General features: G+C 38.1%; 1 protein-coding gene across 4 annotated transcripts in view; it reads right to left on the bottom strand.

The window, feature by feature from the left end:
• THOC2 (THO complex subunit 2) overlaps positions 1-17676 on the bottom strand; it is an 85894-nt gene that overhangs the window by 33139 nt on the left and 35079 nt on the right. For 2 of the 4 annotated variants that reach the window (XM_059732834.1, XM_059732835.1), the window contains exons 12-18: positions 15761-15956; positions 7869-7913; positions 5704-5745; positions 3903-4033; positions 3675-3776; positions 1040-1124; positions 230-323 (exon numbers count right to left, since the gene is read on the bottom strand). In XM_059732834.1, the coding sequence (XP_059588817.1) occupies positions 230-323; positions 1040-1124; positions 3675-3776; positions 3903-4033; positions 5704-5745; positions 7869-7913; positions 15761-15956 (695 nt within the window). The remainder of the gene's footprint in view (positions 1-229; positions 324-1039; positions 1125-3674; positions 3777-3902; positions 4034-5703; positions 5746-7868; positions 7914-15760; positions 15957-17676) is intronic. The other 2 variants (XM_014607185.3, XM_014607186.3) reach the window with 1 other exon arrangement.

The following is a 17676-nucleotide window of genomic DNA, read 5'->3' as shown; positions in this document are numbered from 1 at the left end:
AACACAGCATTTCCTAATAATGCCAGAAAGGGGAAAAAAGGATGAAAGAGCTAGAAAGCAAGTTTCACAAAATGAGAACTATCACAAAAGATCAGCAAACGACAGAAAGATTTATAAAGCAGTGCAGCCACAACAAAACAATACCTACTGAAAGGATTGCTAATCCAGGATTAAGACACAAGTGTAGGCATACAACTAGCAGATGTAACTGTTTACACAAAGAGGATACATGCCAAGACATCATAGTTCAGTGAAGTGAGGTATTTCAATGAATCAACGACTGGTGTTATTAAATTATCATACTTCTGTATCTGTGATAAAATCTGAAAACAAAAAACATGATACAAATGTATTCACACTGGTAAGAGAGGGCTACTTACCCTTCATAGTAATTTATAAAATGTCATGGTTTACCTAGCATCTACTAAACTGAAAGGTCTTCCAGTTTTTTTCAAAGCAAGATCTTTAAAAACTGACTTTTACAACATTTTGAATGCCTTTATAGGTTCTCTCTGTTTCTATATTACACTAAAAGTATTAGTGAACTGAACATGTCAAACCATTTCTAAATTTTTTTTAAATGGGGGACTATCTTTATATCATTTGCTATTAAATTAAAATCCCAACAAAACTGATAGCGATTAAGGGCCCTAATCTGCGTGTCCAACTTGAAAGTTTTTAAATGTGGGAAAGGGGAATGATCTTTACTTGCTGAAAATTAGGTCACATTAAAGCTTCGATTTGGCGATCCAAGAATCACTAGTCAATTCTTACAATTTGGGTATACTTCATACACCTATTGAATAACTATGCATAAAAAAACAACATAAATTTAGTATAGTAAAGTTAGGCTTCTTCCTCCTTGATTTAAGATATCATGCACAAAAAAGGCAGGTTCCCCCTTTTAATACATACACTTACAATTCTGTAACCCCCTTCCTTATACTAGGCCTTGACAGCTCAAGAAATGACTTGCATATTATCAGGAAAGACTGGGTCAATCTATCATTTAAATATACCTCCAAACATAACAACATACATAATCAAATAAGATAGTTGGATTGCTGTGACTCAGCTTCCCAATTTGTCTTCCAGAAGGCTTCACATTTTCCTTGGTTAGACGCCTATAAAAGAGGAGATATTTCATTGCAATTAAAACCTCTGTATCAGTGGTGCTCAAAGTCATCTGACCCACAGAGCTTCCCAGGTGTCTAGACATTTTGCGGCAGAGGAGTGATGATCGCATTGGGAGCCCTGGAGCAATTAAGGCTGCCCCCACTCCCTCTGCCACCCACTGGAAGTCCCACAGGCTGGATAACATGGCCCCACATGCTGGATCAGGTTAGCACATAGGGCCAAGCCATTTCTGGACCCAGCCCCAGTGCAAGGAGTCAGAACCAGTACCTCGCCCTGGACCCAGCACTTTGGGTCAATCTGTGGGTCCTATCCAACATGAAGGGCTGGCCCCACATACCAGATCTGGCCCACAGGTGAGCTGTGTTCCACTCATCCAGTCTGTGCACTGGAAAGGTTGATCACTGCTTCTCTATACATTTCAATTTGTGTATCACCAACTTAGCATTTAGTGGTGATAAAGTAACATAATCATCAATTATGCAAAATAAATCCTGTTGAGAGGATATATTTGATCAAAAGATAGAGCAAAAGTGCCATGGAAAATAAAAAGGATATTTGATAATAGTGGAAACTCATCTGCAGACTACTGGCCTGAACCCAGCTTGAACTGTGGAAATTTACATAGACTGTACAACCTATACAGAACAGAACTGGCATCCTCAATATACTGCCTAATACTTTTGCATGTCAATCACAACTGGCGATAACTGAATTGATATCTAGGTAGAAGGGTGAAGGACTGAAATGTCCTTGCGCTCAAAAAAACCTTCTCTACAATATAGAGCCATACAATACTAAAATTCTCCCCACACTGGCACAGCTTGTGTTATAGCTATCACCTAAATAGAGCACTTCAGTCTGATACTCTATACAAGCACACAGCTTGTTCTTGGGGGAAAAAAAGCACTTAACTTTTTGTCATGGCTTCATTTCTGCAAACTTTTCTTTAAAAAATGAAAGCAATGAATTGGCATAATTAAACTCTTCTTATACTCAGCTAACTGAAGATGCATTCTTGGATTTCAGCATTTTTATCTCAAGAACATTTCCAATACTGAACCTGCAAACTTATCACTGATCTTAAGCCTATGCAGAAACAAAGTAAATAGTACATATCAATATTAAAGCAGAAGGGTCATCACTTTAGATGCCATAGCTTTTCTTGTTTCCAGTCTAACTTGCAAAAATGTGTGGGCATCACTTCTGCTTTAGTGGTCAGAACATTACTGTTCGAGTGTCCTACTAATTTCTCAAGGACTTCATTGCTTTCGAAGCCAAATCAATTGCAGAACATAGTACAGTGTTTGAGTCATTTTTTAACATAAATTATTTTGTTCTATTTCAAATTAGCTTTACTAAAAACAATCATTTAGGGCATAATCAAATGAAAGTGTGGTCATCTCAAAACTAAAGCAAACAGCTGCAATTATTTAAAGAGAAAAAATTATGTTGTAATTTTTTAATTATTCAATTAACAGTGCATATAGAAAGAAAGTCTGCTTTCTCCAAGTTAATGCTACCTGAATACACTACCTTGTATAGAAAAATATTCGTTTAGGTCCTTCATATTCTAACTATATTTAAGCTGAAATTCCTGATTTTTCTGTACTGTTTTAACTTCTTGCATTTATATCCTTTATCATAATAAAACTTTTCTTTTTTCAAAATCTAGAGGTAAATTAGCATAAACCTGTAAGCAATTAGGCTCGAAGCCTGAAAGCTAACCTACTAGGTCAAATCCCTGTTCTATCACAGATTTCTTTTAACATTTAAAAAGCAAGTAAGCACAACCTAGGAGACCTATGTTCTGTGCCTAAGGGGGTTCAACACCCTAATCGGTCGTGCGCTAGGAAACAATGGGCTCGTCTACGCGTTGTCATACAGCAACACTGCTACAGCACCATGGTCTAGTACTACTCAAAGAACCTTGTCTGCCTATGTCCTTAGATCAACACGGCTACAACCTACACCCCTCAAAAGTATACATGTTCATTTGAGGATGACGACAAATGGATGCCCTCCAAGTATGGATTTGGATAAAGCTATACAACAGAAACTATTACAAATGTAAATGCCTACAGGGAAGGATTTCTGAGATTTTGCCAGGAATCAAGAGCATCTGAAATTATGTAAAATTGACTGTACCCAAAGAAAAATCTTTCATGAATCAGAAAGCTCTTCTAAGCAAGGCAATTTAGTTCAAAGAAATGTACTCCCATGGATATTTTAAATAATTCCACTAGACAGTCTCGACAGCAGTGAAAACATTATTGTTGGACATTAATATGACAAATTATTTCTTTATTCATCATTTACACAAACTTTTTTATCAACCAGAAGACGTTAATTTAAAGAGTACTTTCCTGTTCATAAAGGCTTTAATGACTCAATTGGTTTGTTAAAAGGGAGCACCTTTGCTGAGAATTAATTGTAGTGATATTTATCATATGTAATACCTACATGAAACAGGTGAACATTGCTTTCTAAAAATCCAATTGTTTTTAAACTGAAAAATCAAGAAATTTGGCATAACTTACTTCATGATATATTTGGCTCTGTCTATAGTTTGAGCTTTAACTTTCACTAAAAGTGGGTGGCTGTTGTATGTTTCATTCTTCCACTGTCCATAGAGACGATACCTTGAAAGGTTAGAGCGAGAGAAAGAAAAAAGGTTCCTCATTAACACTGAAAATTTAAAAAAAAATGACAAAACAATAAAACAACAATATGCCAGGTAAAATGAAAACTGATCAGACACTACTCACCGGTACTGGTATGGAAAAGTTTTGAACATTCCCCAGAGTTCCTCGGACATACATGCATTACAGTCCATCAAAGAAAGAGATGGAAGCAACACTTGGTCGGTAATACTTAACAAACAGCTAAACAAAATCTCCTGAGACAAAAAAAAATACAAAAGAGAGCCAACAAGCATATCAGAGACACTCCAGGAAACATAATTGTCAAAGTAAAATTATTTATTTTGATAAAGCTCTTAAAACACTATTATGGTTGGTACCACAAAACAAGGCTGTAACTTCCTTTTTAAATCAAAAGGAGTCATTGATGACACTAAAATGTTTCTAAATCAGAAAAAAAAAGTTAGATACTCAAGGGGCCAGATTTCCCAATGATTAGCAGATACCTAGAATAAACCCTGTGATATTTTTAGCATGCTCCAACTTAACAATAGCTTCATTGTCCAGGATGTCAGTCATGACTGAATGGTATACTGCCATTATAAGGTACACCCCGAGATATCACTGCTTAGGGAAATAATGGAGGAAGTCAAACAAAATGAAATAGCCCAAATAATCTAAGCAGAGAACCTACATGAAATGAAGACGGTGAAAGCACACTGAACACAAAAACAATTTTCTCTTCTACAAAAAGGTCTTTTGCAGGGGATGAGGACAAAGATACTCAGCTTGACAATGCTCCTTTGAAAGTGATGATTATCCCCTTTTCCTCTAACTTGAGCTCAGACATTTTCAGAGGTCAGAAACAGCAGAATCATGAATGCTAGTGGAGTTCCTCAGGATCTCAAGAAAACGTTGATTTTCTCTTTTAAACTAAACAGTTATCAGTAACTCATGTTTACCCTCCTCTTTGGGCAGGGTTGCATAATCCTTCCCCTGACATAATACCTCAGGAAGACAGAAAAATGTGCAAAAAATCCAGTAGGAATAGATACCATACATAACTAACTGAGCTGTTTCAATATCAGAAATTTTGCAGGTGAATTCCTGTGGTTTATAACTAATTGTATGTTACTGAGAAATCACTAAATCTGACGGTAAATTAATCTTCCTGGACTACATTATTCTATTATAGAGAAACTGCTCATCCAACTATAACATGGTCTCTTATTTCTAATTTGTTTCCTTGATCTTCCTGTATTTTTCCCTAAAAAAACCAAAACATAACAAACAAACAAAACTACAAAGCAGATCTCAGCCAAGATAGTATTGTTACAGAAAGACTAGCGAAACTAAAAATAATCATCTGAACGTGCAAAAAACCTGGAAAGAAAAGAGTCCGCTAGGATGGAAATCTTCTTAGGGGCTGTTTTTATACAAAGCACAGCCAATGAGATTACAAATCCATAGTGTGGATTTAACAGATGCTAAACGCACAGAATCTTCCTTTAAAGTATGGAAATGGTAATTCTAACAGAGCAATGCAGAGACTAGTTTAACAATGTATACCGAATTTTTATCCACAAATAAAGCAAGTCATACAGAATGTGATAAATGTATTGACGTGTAACATTTTCTCCAACTATAATGCATCATTAGATGTGCTTCTTCCTGCAGAGTTCTCTCCTCATGAGTCAGAAAAAGCAGTATTGAGAATAACTCAGATAAACTGAGATCCTGGAACATGTACAAAGTTTCCTGCGACTGATTTTTCTTTGGTCGGTACAAAATTAAAAGTACTAAGCAGTGAGAGAGATCATTAAAGAGTTGTATATTAAAAACTGTATGACACTCCTAGAACCGTAGGGGCTGTCTCTAACAGAGATATTCATGCTACATGACTCTTCAGGACTAAACCCAAACTCACCATTTTCTCTTTTTCCTCTTGTTTGCTTCCATCAGACTGAAACTATAAAGAAAACAGCATTAATTTTAGAACTGTAAAACCTTATTACACTACTACTACTGACTAGGTATAAATGCAAATTGAATTCACTCCAAAAAAAATCTATATCTGAAGACATAGGCCCACAAATGCTTAATCTTACTAGTGTGTATGGTTAAAATCCTCCCTTTATAGCTGTGTACCAGATAACTTAACCTTCTGATACAAGTTCATTTTATACTCAAACATGAGTATCATTAACACATTCACTGTACTCTAAATTAAATGTCAGTTATCTACCACTCTGCATCTTACATAAATATTTTGCTATAAGGATCTGCTAAAGAAAACTGAAAATTTAATAGAAAATGTTGAAATGCACAAATACTCTAATTATTAAAACTAAAAATGAAACCAGACTTTCAAAACTACTACTAAACATTCCAGATAACCTAATCCTAAAAATTAATGCTATATACTTAGATTCTTTTATTACACTGAAGTCCAAATAATATCCTAGCTCTACTATAGTCAATGGCAGAACTCCATGGACTTCACAGTGGCAAAGATGCTTCCCATCTACCATTCCCCCTAACCTTTTAAAAGTTTTAAGTCAAATGCAGCAAGTGTCACCAAAATTAACTCATTCTTTTCAACACTATACATTTTGCTAGGAATGAATACATTCACTGAATAAATGTTCAGCTCACTTGTTTAGGAAAATGCTAACAGTCAAAAACCAAATGCCAGTATTGGAAGCAAGCATTTGTGCATCACCATTTCTGGTGCATTTTTTTTAAAGCCACACACAGTGGATAGGGTTATTCAAACTAATGTTAATTAAAGCTGCATGCACATCAATAGGTGGGTGTGTTGATCCAATGGGCTGGGCTTGGGTTCTTTTATTTTTCCAAAAGCTTAAGATCATCCAAAACTGAGCATGAGCATCTTAAACTTTACAAGACTTTCATATGAGAAGAAAGTCAAAGATCTCAGATTGGCAATGACTTTCAAGTTTAAGACTGCACTAATTTGAAAACTGCATGAAGCATGCCTCCTGTCTTCCACATTACACTGCAAAACACCTAATATGGAAAACATGCTGAATTCTACTATATCACAGGTTTAAATTTTCTGGCATGGTAAACAACAAAGTACATTATTTAGGAGTTTACAAAAGAACCACCATGCTAATAAATGGAAAAAAACCCTTTTATATAGTTAGCATATATGCTAGCTTTTTTTAAAGATTAATTTTAGTCCCTATCAGTTTTTTATGCTATAGAAGTTATTGTGAGATTTCCATATTTTATTTTAAATTATGTATTTGTTTTCACAGACAAAAAGAAAAATCAACAAGAGCCACCAGAAAATAGCAGCAAGTAGGTTCATCTTTTCAAAAATTAAAAAAAAAAAATATATATATATGGAATAAAGTGGAGAGAAGTAATTAGCTGTGTTAGTCTGGTGTCAGGCAAAAGGAAGGGTAGAGATGCCATTACAGACTAATTAAATCAGAGGTGCATATGTAGCATCTGATAAAGTGAGCTCAGCCTCACAAAGGCTTATAGACTAACTAAATCAGAGATCTGCAAGGTGCATCTCTATCCTGCCTCCTATGGAATAACGTACCTATTAGAATAACTGAACTGTGCATTGTTTTTGATTAATGGTATACACTGACTAAAAGAAATAAAATGTAGATGTCCCAATACTATACAATAAACTTAACTGCCTTACTGGAAGGAGATGCAACACAACTAACATTCCAACTATACAGTCTATCTAAAGCAACACAAATTACAGCCAAAAAATAAAGTGAACTTAATAGCTAGTCAAGCATTTTAGCCCTCATTATCAAATTTCCTTCTTTCTTCTGCCCCACTCACCTGGAATGTGTATTATATTAACGTACCTTGAAGTACTTAAAATTTTACAGGTTAACATTTGAACACCAAAGCTGGAGTGCAATATTAGAAGCTTGATTTTATAAACTACAGTATGGTTAATCAGCTGGCAGTCAAACCACCACCATGGGTTATCAATATTTCAATCATGTGTGTTAAATATAAATTTCATAACTACAGCTGTTGGTATAAACATGCTGATGAAAGTACTACATTAAAAATAAAGTTTCCCTTTGTTACCTTTACCATTCTGTCATCACTGCTGAGTTTCTTCGCAGTTCCCACCTAAAGCAAACAGCTATAATGTTGCTCATCCTTGTCATAAACATTATGCAACCAGCTATTATATTTGCAAGTTTCAAATACTGAATTTTCCAGGAAGGTCAAAGTATTTAACAAAAGTGCAGATCTTAGACAAAAATATACTAGTCTTACATTTTTTAAAATCCACCCCCCTTCCAGCAGCCTTTTTAAGAATAATGATTAGCCTCTTCAAACAAATGAACCAACAGAATAAGCAGGTATTGTTTAAACTACCCAGTTAAAAAGTCTGCTTACTTAAATTAGGTTTTCTATCAACAATGCCAATTTTTAAAGTTGACTACAAGAAAAAAATGAAAAGGAAAAGCCCAACAATGCTATATCACCATATTTCTGAAGACAATTTAGTATTTTATCTTTCAATTACATGGAGATTAATTCAGCACCAAGTCTTGGACAGCATAGGTTATGTTTACCTGAATCATATATACATATTAAATTCTAAATCCAAATTTACAAATGCAAGGCTCTAAGTGATGAACAGCTCCATAATTTGCAATTATCAGAACTAATATGAACAGTGTAGAAAACAAGTCTCTGATTACATGGAATTTACTATACAAGACTATCATTCTGTTTTGCTAAGAATTAAATTATATGGTTATGTGCACGCTCATTAAAACAGACTTGGCACTTCCTTCATTTTCTGTCTAAACTTAAGTGAAATGATATCTAATAAGTACCTCATGATTGCAATGCATGTTTAGTAGCTCATAAGTAATACAATAACTGCAGAATTCCTTTTATAAGAGGTTGGCGTTATAGTTTTGCTTGATTTGTCTGATAGGGCATTATCCTACTATTCGGACTAGCAACTTGGATAACTAAGAAAAATAGGTATTCACTAACAGCAGCCAAGACTGCACAAAATCTTTGGGGGATCAGGGGAAAAACAGACAAACAAACAAACAAAAACCCAACCCAATGAAACTACCAAAAACAAGTTGAAGGCAATGGGAAGAAGGAGGAGAGGAGACCTAGAAGACAGAATGGGAATAATTTGACAATGTTTTCTAAAGGTCCCTTCCAGCCCCTAAAAACTATGAAACTGTGAAATAAAAGGCCTGAAGCAGAGCATGACTCCGAACATCACCCAGAGAATACAATCACAGCAGGCATTACCCTAGGTATACCTTTTCATAATTTATGACAGGTATTACATGAATGTTGTGCGCTCCAAGAAAAAAAGACTGACATCCAAAACGTTACTATATTGGATCCAAATCCACATACTTTATGACTGAGAACAGTGCTTCTCAGAGCGCCCCCGCATCCTAGTGTGTCTTGAGATTCACTCAGGAGTGGGAACATAAATCACAAGATAGATATAGAGATTTCAAACAGAAATCAAGTAGGGCTGTGCGAAGCTTCAGTCGCTGATTCGATTCGGTGGCTGAATCTCCGAATCGAATCAGGAGACCCGTTCATGTTTCTGAATCAAATTGGAACTCTCCAAATCGATTTGGAAAGATTTGATGATTCGGACATAGACACAGCTTTAAACATTTTTTCTACATACCTCAAGGTATCAGGCAGCTCGTGAGATGGTGGATGGAGCTTTCCACAGGAGTGCGGGGGGGTCTCCAGAGCACTTAGCAGCAGATCCGGAAGTGGACCAGAAGCACTTCTGGTCCACTTCTGGGTGTGCCAGGGAGTACACAGGGGGGTGCCCCCACGGCCAATCGCTGAACCGGGAGGGCATGGGAGGGGCCCCTGTGCGCTCAGTGGCAGACCCAGAAGTGGACTAGAAGTACTTCCAGGTCTGCTGCCGAGCACATGGAGGGTGCCCCCGCGCTCCTGTGGGACGCTCCATCCACCCCACCATCGCAGCATTCACAGGCCATGCCTGGTACCTCGAGGTATATAGAAAAAACATTTAAAGCTGTGTTTATGGCTGAATCGCTGCTTCTCCAAATCAGTATCGTATCTTCAGATTCAGCCGAATCGAAAATTGGGGACAGTAATCCAAATCAGTGAATCGAATCACTGTCCCTGATTCAGGCTGAATCCAAATCTTAAATCAAATACAGCCCATTTCATACACTCCTAAAATCAAGGGCACTGACAGCTGGCTGGGGGGGGGGGGGGGGGGCGGGCCGCGGAGGAGGCAGGGGAAGAGAGAGGGTTGGAAATGCTTTACTGAAAGCAGCAGCATGTTAGTTTGACCTGGTTCTGCAGCATCTGTATAGATCACATGCCTCAGCAGGGTTTTTTGATGCTTTTACCTAATAGCTGATTCAATCAGCTATTAGATAAAATCGCCAAAAAAGCCCCACTAAAGTACCCAATTTATACAGACGCTGGGAAAGGCAGGTGCAACTAATGTGTTGCCTCTTTTGTCCATGCACTGGGCTTGGGGTGCACGATCAGTTTAAAGTAATGCACCGTTTGGGATTTTTTTTCCCTCCATGTCTGCAAACAGCCCTAGAACATTAAAAAAAAAAATTCTGACCTGTTGTGGCCTTTTTGAGTTTTTTGCAACAGACGAATTGATCTATTATTTTTCTGAAGTGAAAAAAAGCAAGTAAAAACTTAGAGCTGACATTTTCCCAAAGGTACCTCGAGTCTACCAAGGGGTGCCTCGAGCCTAAAAAGGTTGAGAACCACTGCTGTGGAAGGACCAACCTGCACACTAACAGAATTAATCAATTTTTAAACAGAATAGTTGAAAGCTTTACGTAAAGTTCTCACTTTACAGAAGCTACTATAATCACATTTTTACCTAAAACTATATGCGAAGTTTACAGCATCTCATGTATCTTGACATGTGAAAAATAGTTGCGTTTCAATTTCATTATTTATATTGTCATCGCTAGAAATGTCTTAAATGTCCTTATGGTCAGCTTATAATACACAGCATTAAAAAATCCCCCACACCCATTTTTGTCTATTTTTCCAGCTCATGCAAGGACATTTCCCTCAATGATGGAGATTCCACAGCCTCTCTAGGTATTCTGTTCCAGTGCTCAACCACTTTCATAGTTAGTTCTTCCCTATAACTAAACTAAACCTTCCTTGTTGCAATTTAGGATGCACATGTATGTTTCTATGGTTGCATACATATTCAGTTACTCCAGTACACCAGTAGATGAGATACGATTTTACTAGGTTTTATTTTTGCTTCCACAGCTCAATTTCAGCAGAGGATGTCAGATTCATCAAGAGAACTTTTAAGTTCTGATGAATTTTGGATTTGACATCTAATGCTTGACCAATTCCCTGATGTCATTGAAGCTTTGAGAGGGAACAAGGCTTCCTTACTTCTCTGTTGTTATAAGCATCTTTGTTCCTTTGCTGATGCTTTGAGATTTTTTTCTTATCACAATGAAGTGATACAGTAATGCTGAAATGAAAAACATTTATGTCACTGCAACTGTTTCCACGGTTCTACTACTGATATCTTTGCAGGTCAATGGAAAGTCATGTTTCATAACACTGATCCCAGAACAATAAAATCTGCCATTTCAACACATGCCAGCCACACTAAGTCAAACTTATCTTGTATTACCAGTCAAGTTAACATAAAGCTACTGTTTATGGGGTTCAATTAGACTGACTGCCAGAAATCCATTATTACCCCATATCTGCGTCCACTAGCACTGTGCACCTTTTTCTTTTCTGCGTGAATGGACCAGGAGGAGTCTGCAGGGGGGTTTTTTTGCTTGTTTGTTTTTTAATACCAGTCTTCTTATAAAGTCTGATTGTTAAAAAAGAACAAAACCCAAAAACTACCGTCTCTTAACTGCCAGTTTTAAAAGTAAAATGGAGATGCACAATTTGCTTTTTTTTTCCACATACTGACTTCACTGACCCTTTAAGAACAAGGTCAAAAGCTGTTGCAAAAAAGTTTACCACTTAGAAAGATATGATTCTTCCTCCAGTATAATAATGTTTATCGAGAATCGACATTAATCTTAAATTTTACAGCTCATTAGTCTGCTCCACTACTACAACGTTACTGTAGCAGATATTATATAATGCTTGCTTTAAGACTCATGTTATTCAGAGAAGTGATGCTGTAAAAGTATCTATACATGTTAAACTGCAACAAGGGTGATTAAACACTGGAACTAAATTGCCTAGAGAGGTTGTAGAATCTCTATCATTGTCATTTAAGGTAAAACAAGCAGTTGTCTGGGATGGCTTCAGCAGAGAGAACTTCCGAAGAGCTGCAGGTTGGCCACCCCCGTGCTAAGGCTTCAGCAAAACCTTAGCTCAACAGGGCCTCAGGTTCTAGCAGGTTCCCCTCTTCCTTGAGCCCTGCTTTTTCTTGTTTAATAAGGCCTCAGCTTCTAATCAAGTTTTCCTCCCTTTCACTCCCCTTTTCTAGACAGCAGGATCAGGTTTGGCTGGGCTGTCAAAAATATGACTGGCAAGGAGTTTCAAGGCCCTTTCAGATCACAACTGAAGATGTTAAGTCAAGCAATACCTTCCAGGAGCATATGGGAGTTTGAAGGCAGGAGCAAAAATAAAAGAGGACAACTAACTGGTACATGTACCCAAGTAGTGAAATACAGTACACCTATATGCGTATCTGCAGTGACTGGTTTTCTTATGTGATCATTGGAATCCGACTGGTTTCTGCGCGCTCCCCTCTGGTGTCATCAGCCAGGTGTCAGTGATTAAAGGATCTCTAGGTTATGCTCACTGGGCACATCTACACAAAACATTTACTGCACAGCTGCCCAATTAGCTCCACAGTAAACTCTAAAGACTACATGCATGGCACTATTAGGCCACAGGAAACTAACTCTCTTTACCACAGGTTGATATTTATAAATACAAGTACTATTCTGCGGCAGTGCTCTTTAGTGCGCAGCAAGGCACATGCAAACACAGACCCCGCTGGCTGGGGCACGAGGGTGCATCAGTGAGGGACTGCCTGCCAGCTAGCCCTGCAATGGAGTGCCTTTGTGTCCAGCTAGCCCCTCCACAGCACACAGACCCAGGTCGGAGCAACCCTGGACTAACATGCTGACCCCTAGGCTCCCTGCTAGCCAGGGCTGCTCCAACCCAGCTCAACATGCTGCAATCCCAAGCACACATGAAGAGACAGCTCCTGGGAGCAATAAACTCTGGTGCGATGAGTAACAGTTTATTGTTCCACATTAATTTCATGTGCAGGTATGTCCGCTGCATCTTTTCTAAGCTTAACCGTGCGCTAAGCCAGGGATGAACCCGAAATACGAGAGGCTAGTACCCAACCATGCAGCTACTTGCAATACACCTCTGTGCTGCCAGTTAAATAGCGGGTAAAAGGTTTTACTCTACTTCACTCCGGTTTTCACAGCAGAGCTACATAAGAAACACTGGATTCATTAACTGAACCATATATTAAGTTCTGATGGCAGAAAACATCAATAATTTTGTATAAAAAGAGCCCACATTGACCTTATGTGAAAAGATGTCTCCATAAGTAAAAAGCATGGTTTTCCAAGTAGTATCCTATATTTAAAATGCATTAGTGGGGCACAATACTGCTGTGTAGGAATAACTGAGCTATTCATATTTTGTTATAAAGCATCATGGGTTGTGCATTTCTCAGAAAGTATTGACTTTTTTGAGAAATATTTTATACATAAAAATATATGACAAACATCTCCAAATCTCTGAAAACTTGATTAAACCTTCTCTAAATACTATATTTACTTGCATCTACATGCACACCGAAATCAGCTCTCGAAAACTGGGGAGCATGTATTAAGTGGTGAAGACCATTTTGCAGTACTGCATCTTGCCAGAACTTACTGCACGGAGGCACAGGAGGATAAAGACATTGTTCTACAAGATGGCCACCAGCCGGGAAGCAGGAAAAGGCAGGGTTAACTTTTTCAAGGGTATTGAGGTGATACTACATGGCCTCCCTACTTTTGTAATGGGATAAAACTTGTGATGGGATAAAACTGGTACCAACATGAAAGAGGCTGTGAAAAGGTTCACATTAACCCTCACTCTCTTGCTTTCTGGCAAGGACAGAGAAGCTGGCAGCCATCTTGTAGCACAGCATCTTCAAGAAAAAGCCAGCTTTGGGCCACAACACTGGAATTTTTTTTTCTACATTCTGGGCATGTCTACACTTCCTATTAGCACATGACAATAAACTGCAGCAATACTGTACTAGTGTTTACTGTCCCCATGCATGCCATTTGAACTTGCGCCTGGGACCGCAGCACCCTGAGCTGGCAAAGTACCCTAGCTGGCAGGGAGCCCGGGGAGGGGTCAGCCTGCCAGGCCAGGGCTACTCGGACCTGGCTCAACATGCTGCAGAGGGGCTGGCTGCAACACAAAGGAGTTTCAGTGCAGGGCTAGCCTGCAGGCAGCCACCACACTGAATCATCCTCATGCCACAGCCAGCCACCAGCATCTACACGTGTGCTGCTGTGCGCTAAAAAAAATTCTGCAGCAGTTAAGTAGTTTCCTGTGGCCTAATAGGGCCGCATGTGTAGACATGAGACGTTTACTGCACAGCTAATTAGGCAGCTCTGCAGTAAATGTCTCACGTAGACGTGCCCTCTTCCTTCCAAAAACAAGGCATCTTATTTAGGGGTGCACAGTATGTACGAAAATACGGCCGTGCAGTATGTAAGCTATTTAAGTGATGCTTTTTACCCAAGTAAATAGGATTGCTACACACAGAAAAGAGGGCATAGAAAACGCTCCATGTTCACACACTGGAATTCTCACTCCAGTGACTACATAATGTCTAGTTTTGTTTTAAAGTATCTGGCAACAAATGAGAGGTGAAAGGGAAGTTGATGATTCAGGACACCAAAATAAAACTTGGTTCCTTGTTAGGGGAGTAACTGATCTAAAACCAGATCAGCTAGAAATATACAGTGAACTGTATAATCCTCAATTAAAGTGTGTGACAAAAAGGGATTTTGTTATATATTCAGTATTTAAAACCGTGGTTACAGAAAATCTAGATATTCCCAATGGGATTCTGATCACAGTAAACTATATCCTTCACTCTAAATTCAGTGGTGATAGCCTAATATCTGGTCTCAGTGATAATATGCAACACATTTTGATTTAAATCCCAATCTTTTACTCTAGAAGTCAGAAACAGATAGGTATACTATGAAAGCAAGTCAGCACCATGAGACCAGCAGAGGGAGCACAGCTAGAAAACAGCAGCATTTCAACTGGGAAAATAGAGGAAGCCTGTATTACTTTCAGAGGAAATATAAAGACATACACTAGCCCCTGTTCATTAGGATACCCAACAGATAGAGTATAAAGAAAAAACAAAAATAAAACTGGAACTGTATCAGAGTGCTAACATTTGCCCTCAGAAGCTTTTCCAATGCAAGAACTTCACTGCAATTTTATAATGCATTTTCATTAAAATCTACTCATAGAAAAGATAACATTGCAAGAATGTTCCAAATTAGGTCAGCTGGTGGGTAGATGTGAAGGGCTGGAGTGAGGAACAAGGCATCAGCTTGATTGTATAGCTTGGCATACATGCATTTGGCATTATCTTTCATAAAATGTGAACTGGCAGTTTGTGGATGACACCAAACTATAAATGCAGGGGGGACTGGACCCAATGACCTGTAAGGTCCCTTCCAGCACCTAACATCAATGAAACTATTTACTTTTGCCATAAAAGCACATCTTTTATAGGTCCTAAAAATTAAAGATGAAAACTCATTTGGAAGATGTAAAGAATCTCTCTCTCTCTCTCTTTTTTTTTTTTTTATGTGGTTTGGATTCATTGTCCTGCTTCTGCATATGAACACACAACGCAAACAATTTGGGAACAGGCTGGTTTAAAGTTTAGACAAGTTGCTGTACATATTACCAACCTCTTTCATAAATGCTTTTCCCAAGCGTACCACTTTTGCAAAAAGAATGGGATCATGGGAAAGATGAGGACCAAGATAACAAAGCATGTTGAACACTTCCTTTCTCAAGTCTTCAAAGCTTTCTGCTTGTTTTGGTGCTCTCTTGTTTGGCAAAGAGGAAATTGGTGACCCTTTAGCCCCTTTAGGTACTCCAACTCTGAAAGCACAAATTTTGATATTTTATAGAACAAGACACACTCATGATGGTACACGTGGCAAAACACAATCACCTATCTTACATTGTTTACATAAGTTAGCTTCTATTCCTCAACAGAATTACAATGCAGTGCAGTATATTAGATTCCTACTGAACTAATACCCAAGACAGAATCCTGATCCCACTGCAGTCAATCCTCTTGGCATATGGACTCTGCTATGCCATGAAAGGGGAAAAAATTAACACGCACCACTAAAGCAGATGCAAACTACTTTAGAAAAAGCTCCTTTTTAAACATGATGAAATAAAAAGACATACCTTAATATTAGTCTTAAAGTAAATCTAAATGCATACTAATTGAAGTATTCTCTAACTTTAATAACACTTGACCTTTTAACTCTTAAATGTAAAGCTTGCTATAATAGAACAGACAGATAATATTAATGACTTAAGATCATCAAAAGGCAAAGATTTATTATTTGCATGGAACTCCTACTTACTACGTTACTTTTTTTGTCTAAACCTGCTGTAGTGAAGTCATTATAATATACTAATGGCTTTACCTTCCAAGAAGTATTAAAATAAAACCAGAAAAAACTAGAAAAAAATTAATATTGGCATGGTGGCAGAACAAAATAATTCCAAGTCAAAACGTGATACACTGAACATGTAATTAACCTTGCCCAGCGTAAGGCTATAGCATGTCATTAATTTACCTTTCTCAAAAAAATGTAGGATGATCTTTGATAAGGCAGTAAAGCAAAATATATGACTGACAGCCCTTCAATTATCACTGAATTGTCACTTCCTGCATTCATGAAGGAGGCTGGACCAGATGACACTTGAAGTCTGTTCCAACCCAATGATTTCATAAGCCCATCCCCAAGGAACTCCATGGCCTCTCAACCAAGGTACTTAGGTAGTGATGATGAGTAAAAAAAAGAATGCCACTGGAATTCAGGTAAAAAAAAAAGGCGCGAGATATTTTTCTCCATAAGGGCTAGAGCAGAGGTTCCCCCAAACTGTGGTATATATACCCCTGGGGGTATGCAACGCATCTCAAAGGGGTACAGAGGAGAAATTCTGTAATGATAGATTTAATTTTCATTGTAATAATTGATATATAAGGGGTTATCATATAAAATGTATGCTGGTAGGGGTATCCAGGCAGCTGGTAAATCTGGAAGGGGGTATACAGTAAGAAGGAACACTATAAGAAACAGTTTAGGAACCTCTGGGCTAGGAGAACCACTGATCTGTCACCAAATGCAATAGGGAAGAGAAAACCTAAAATGCTAACTTGATTTACCCAGTCTTGTTTAAGGAACTCAAGGTTTCTTACAGTGTTTTGTAAATATCTGTAACTCTAATTTCTTTTTAAGATAAAGGACCATGGTCCTGTTTTCTTGTCACTATCCCAGAGCAGATTAAAGTAGGAGCCAAAGTGCCCAAAGGTAGGTGAAAATCTGGGATAGCTTATTTATGTAAGCAGGGGACTCTGAGGCATTAGTTTGGGAGGCCAAGGCAGACACGTTCTGCAATCCCATTTCCCAAGGCAGTGTCTGGACAAAAAGTCTGAAAGTAAGACATGCCTTGGTCCCAAACCTAGTGGACTTGGAGGTGGTGAAACACAGAGACTGGGTCCACTAGCAACAGACTGTGGAGTAGGCTACGTTCTAACAGTTGTTCTTTGGTTATAGGTAACATGGATCAAATCTAG

This window comes from Alligator mississippiensis, chromosome 8 (assembly GCF_030867095.1).
Source record: "Alligator mississippiensis isolate rAllMis1 chromosome 8, rAllMis1, whole genome shotgun sequence".
In the NCBI taxonomy this organism is placed as follows: domain Eukaryota; kingdom Metazoa; phylum Chordata; order Crocodylia; family Alligatoridae; genus Alligator; species Alligator mississippiensis.
This window is presented reverse-complemented; position numbering and strand designations above follow the sequence as displayed.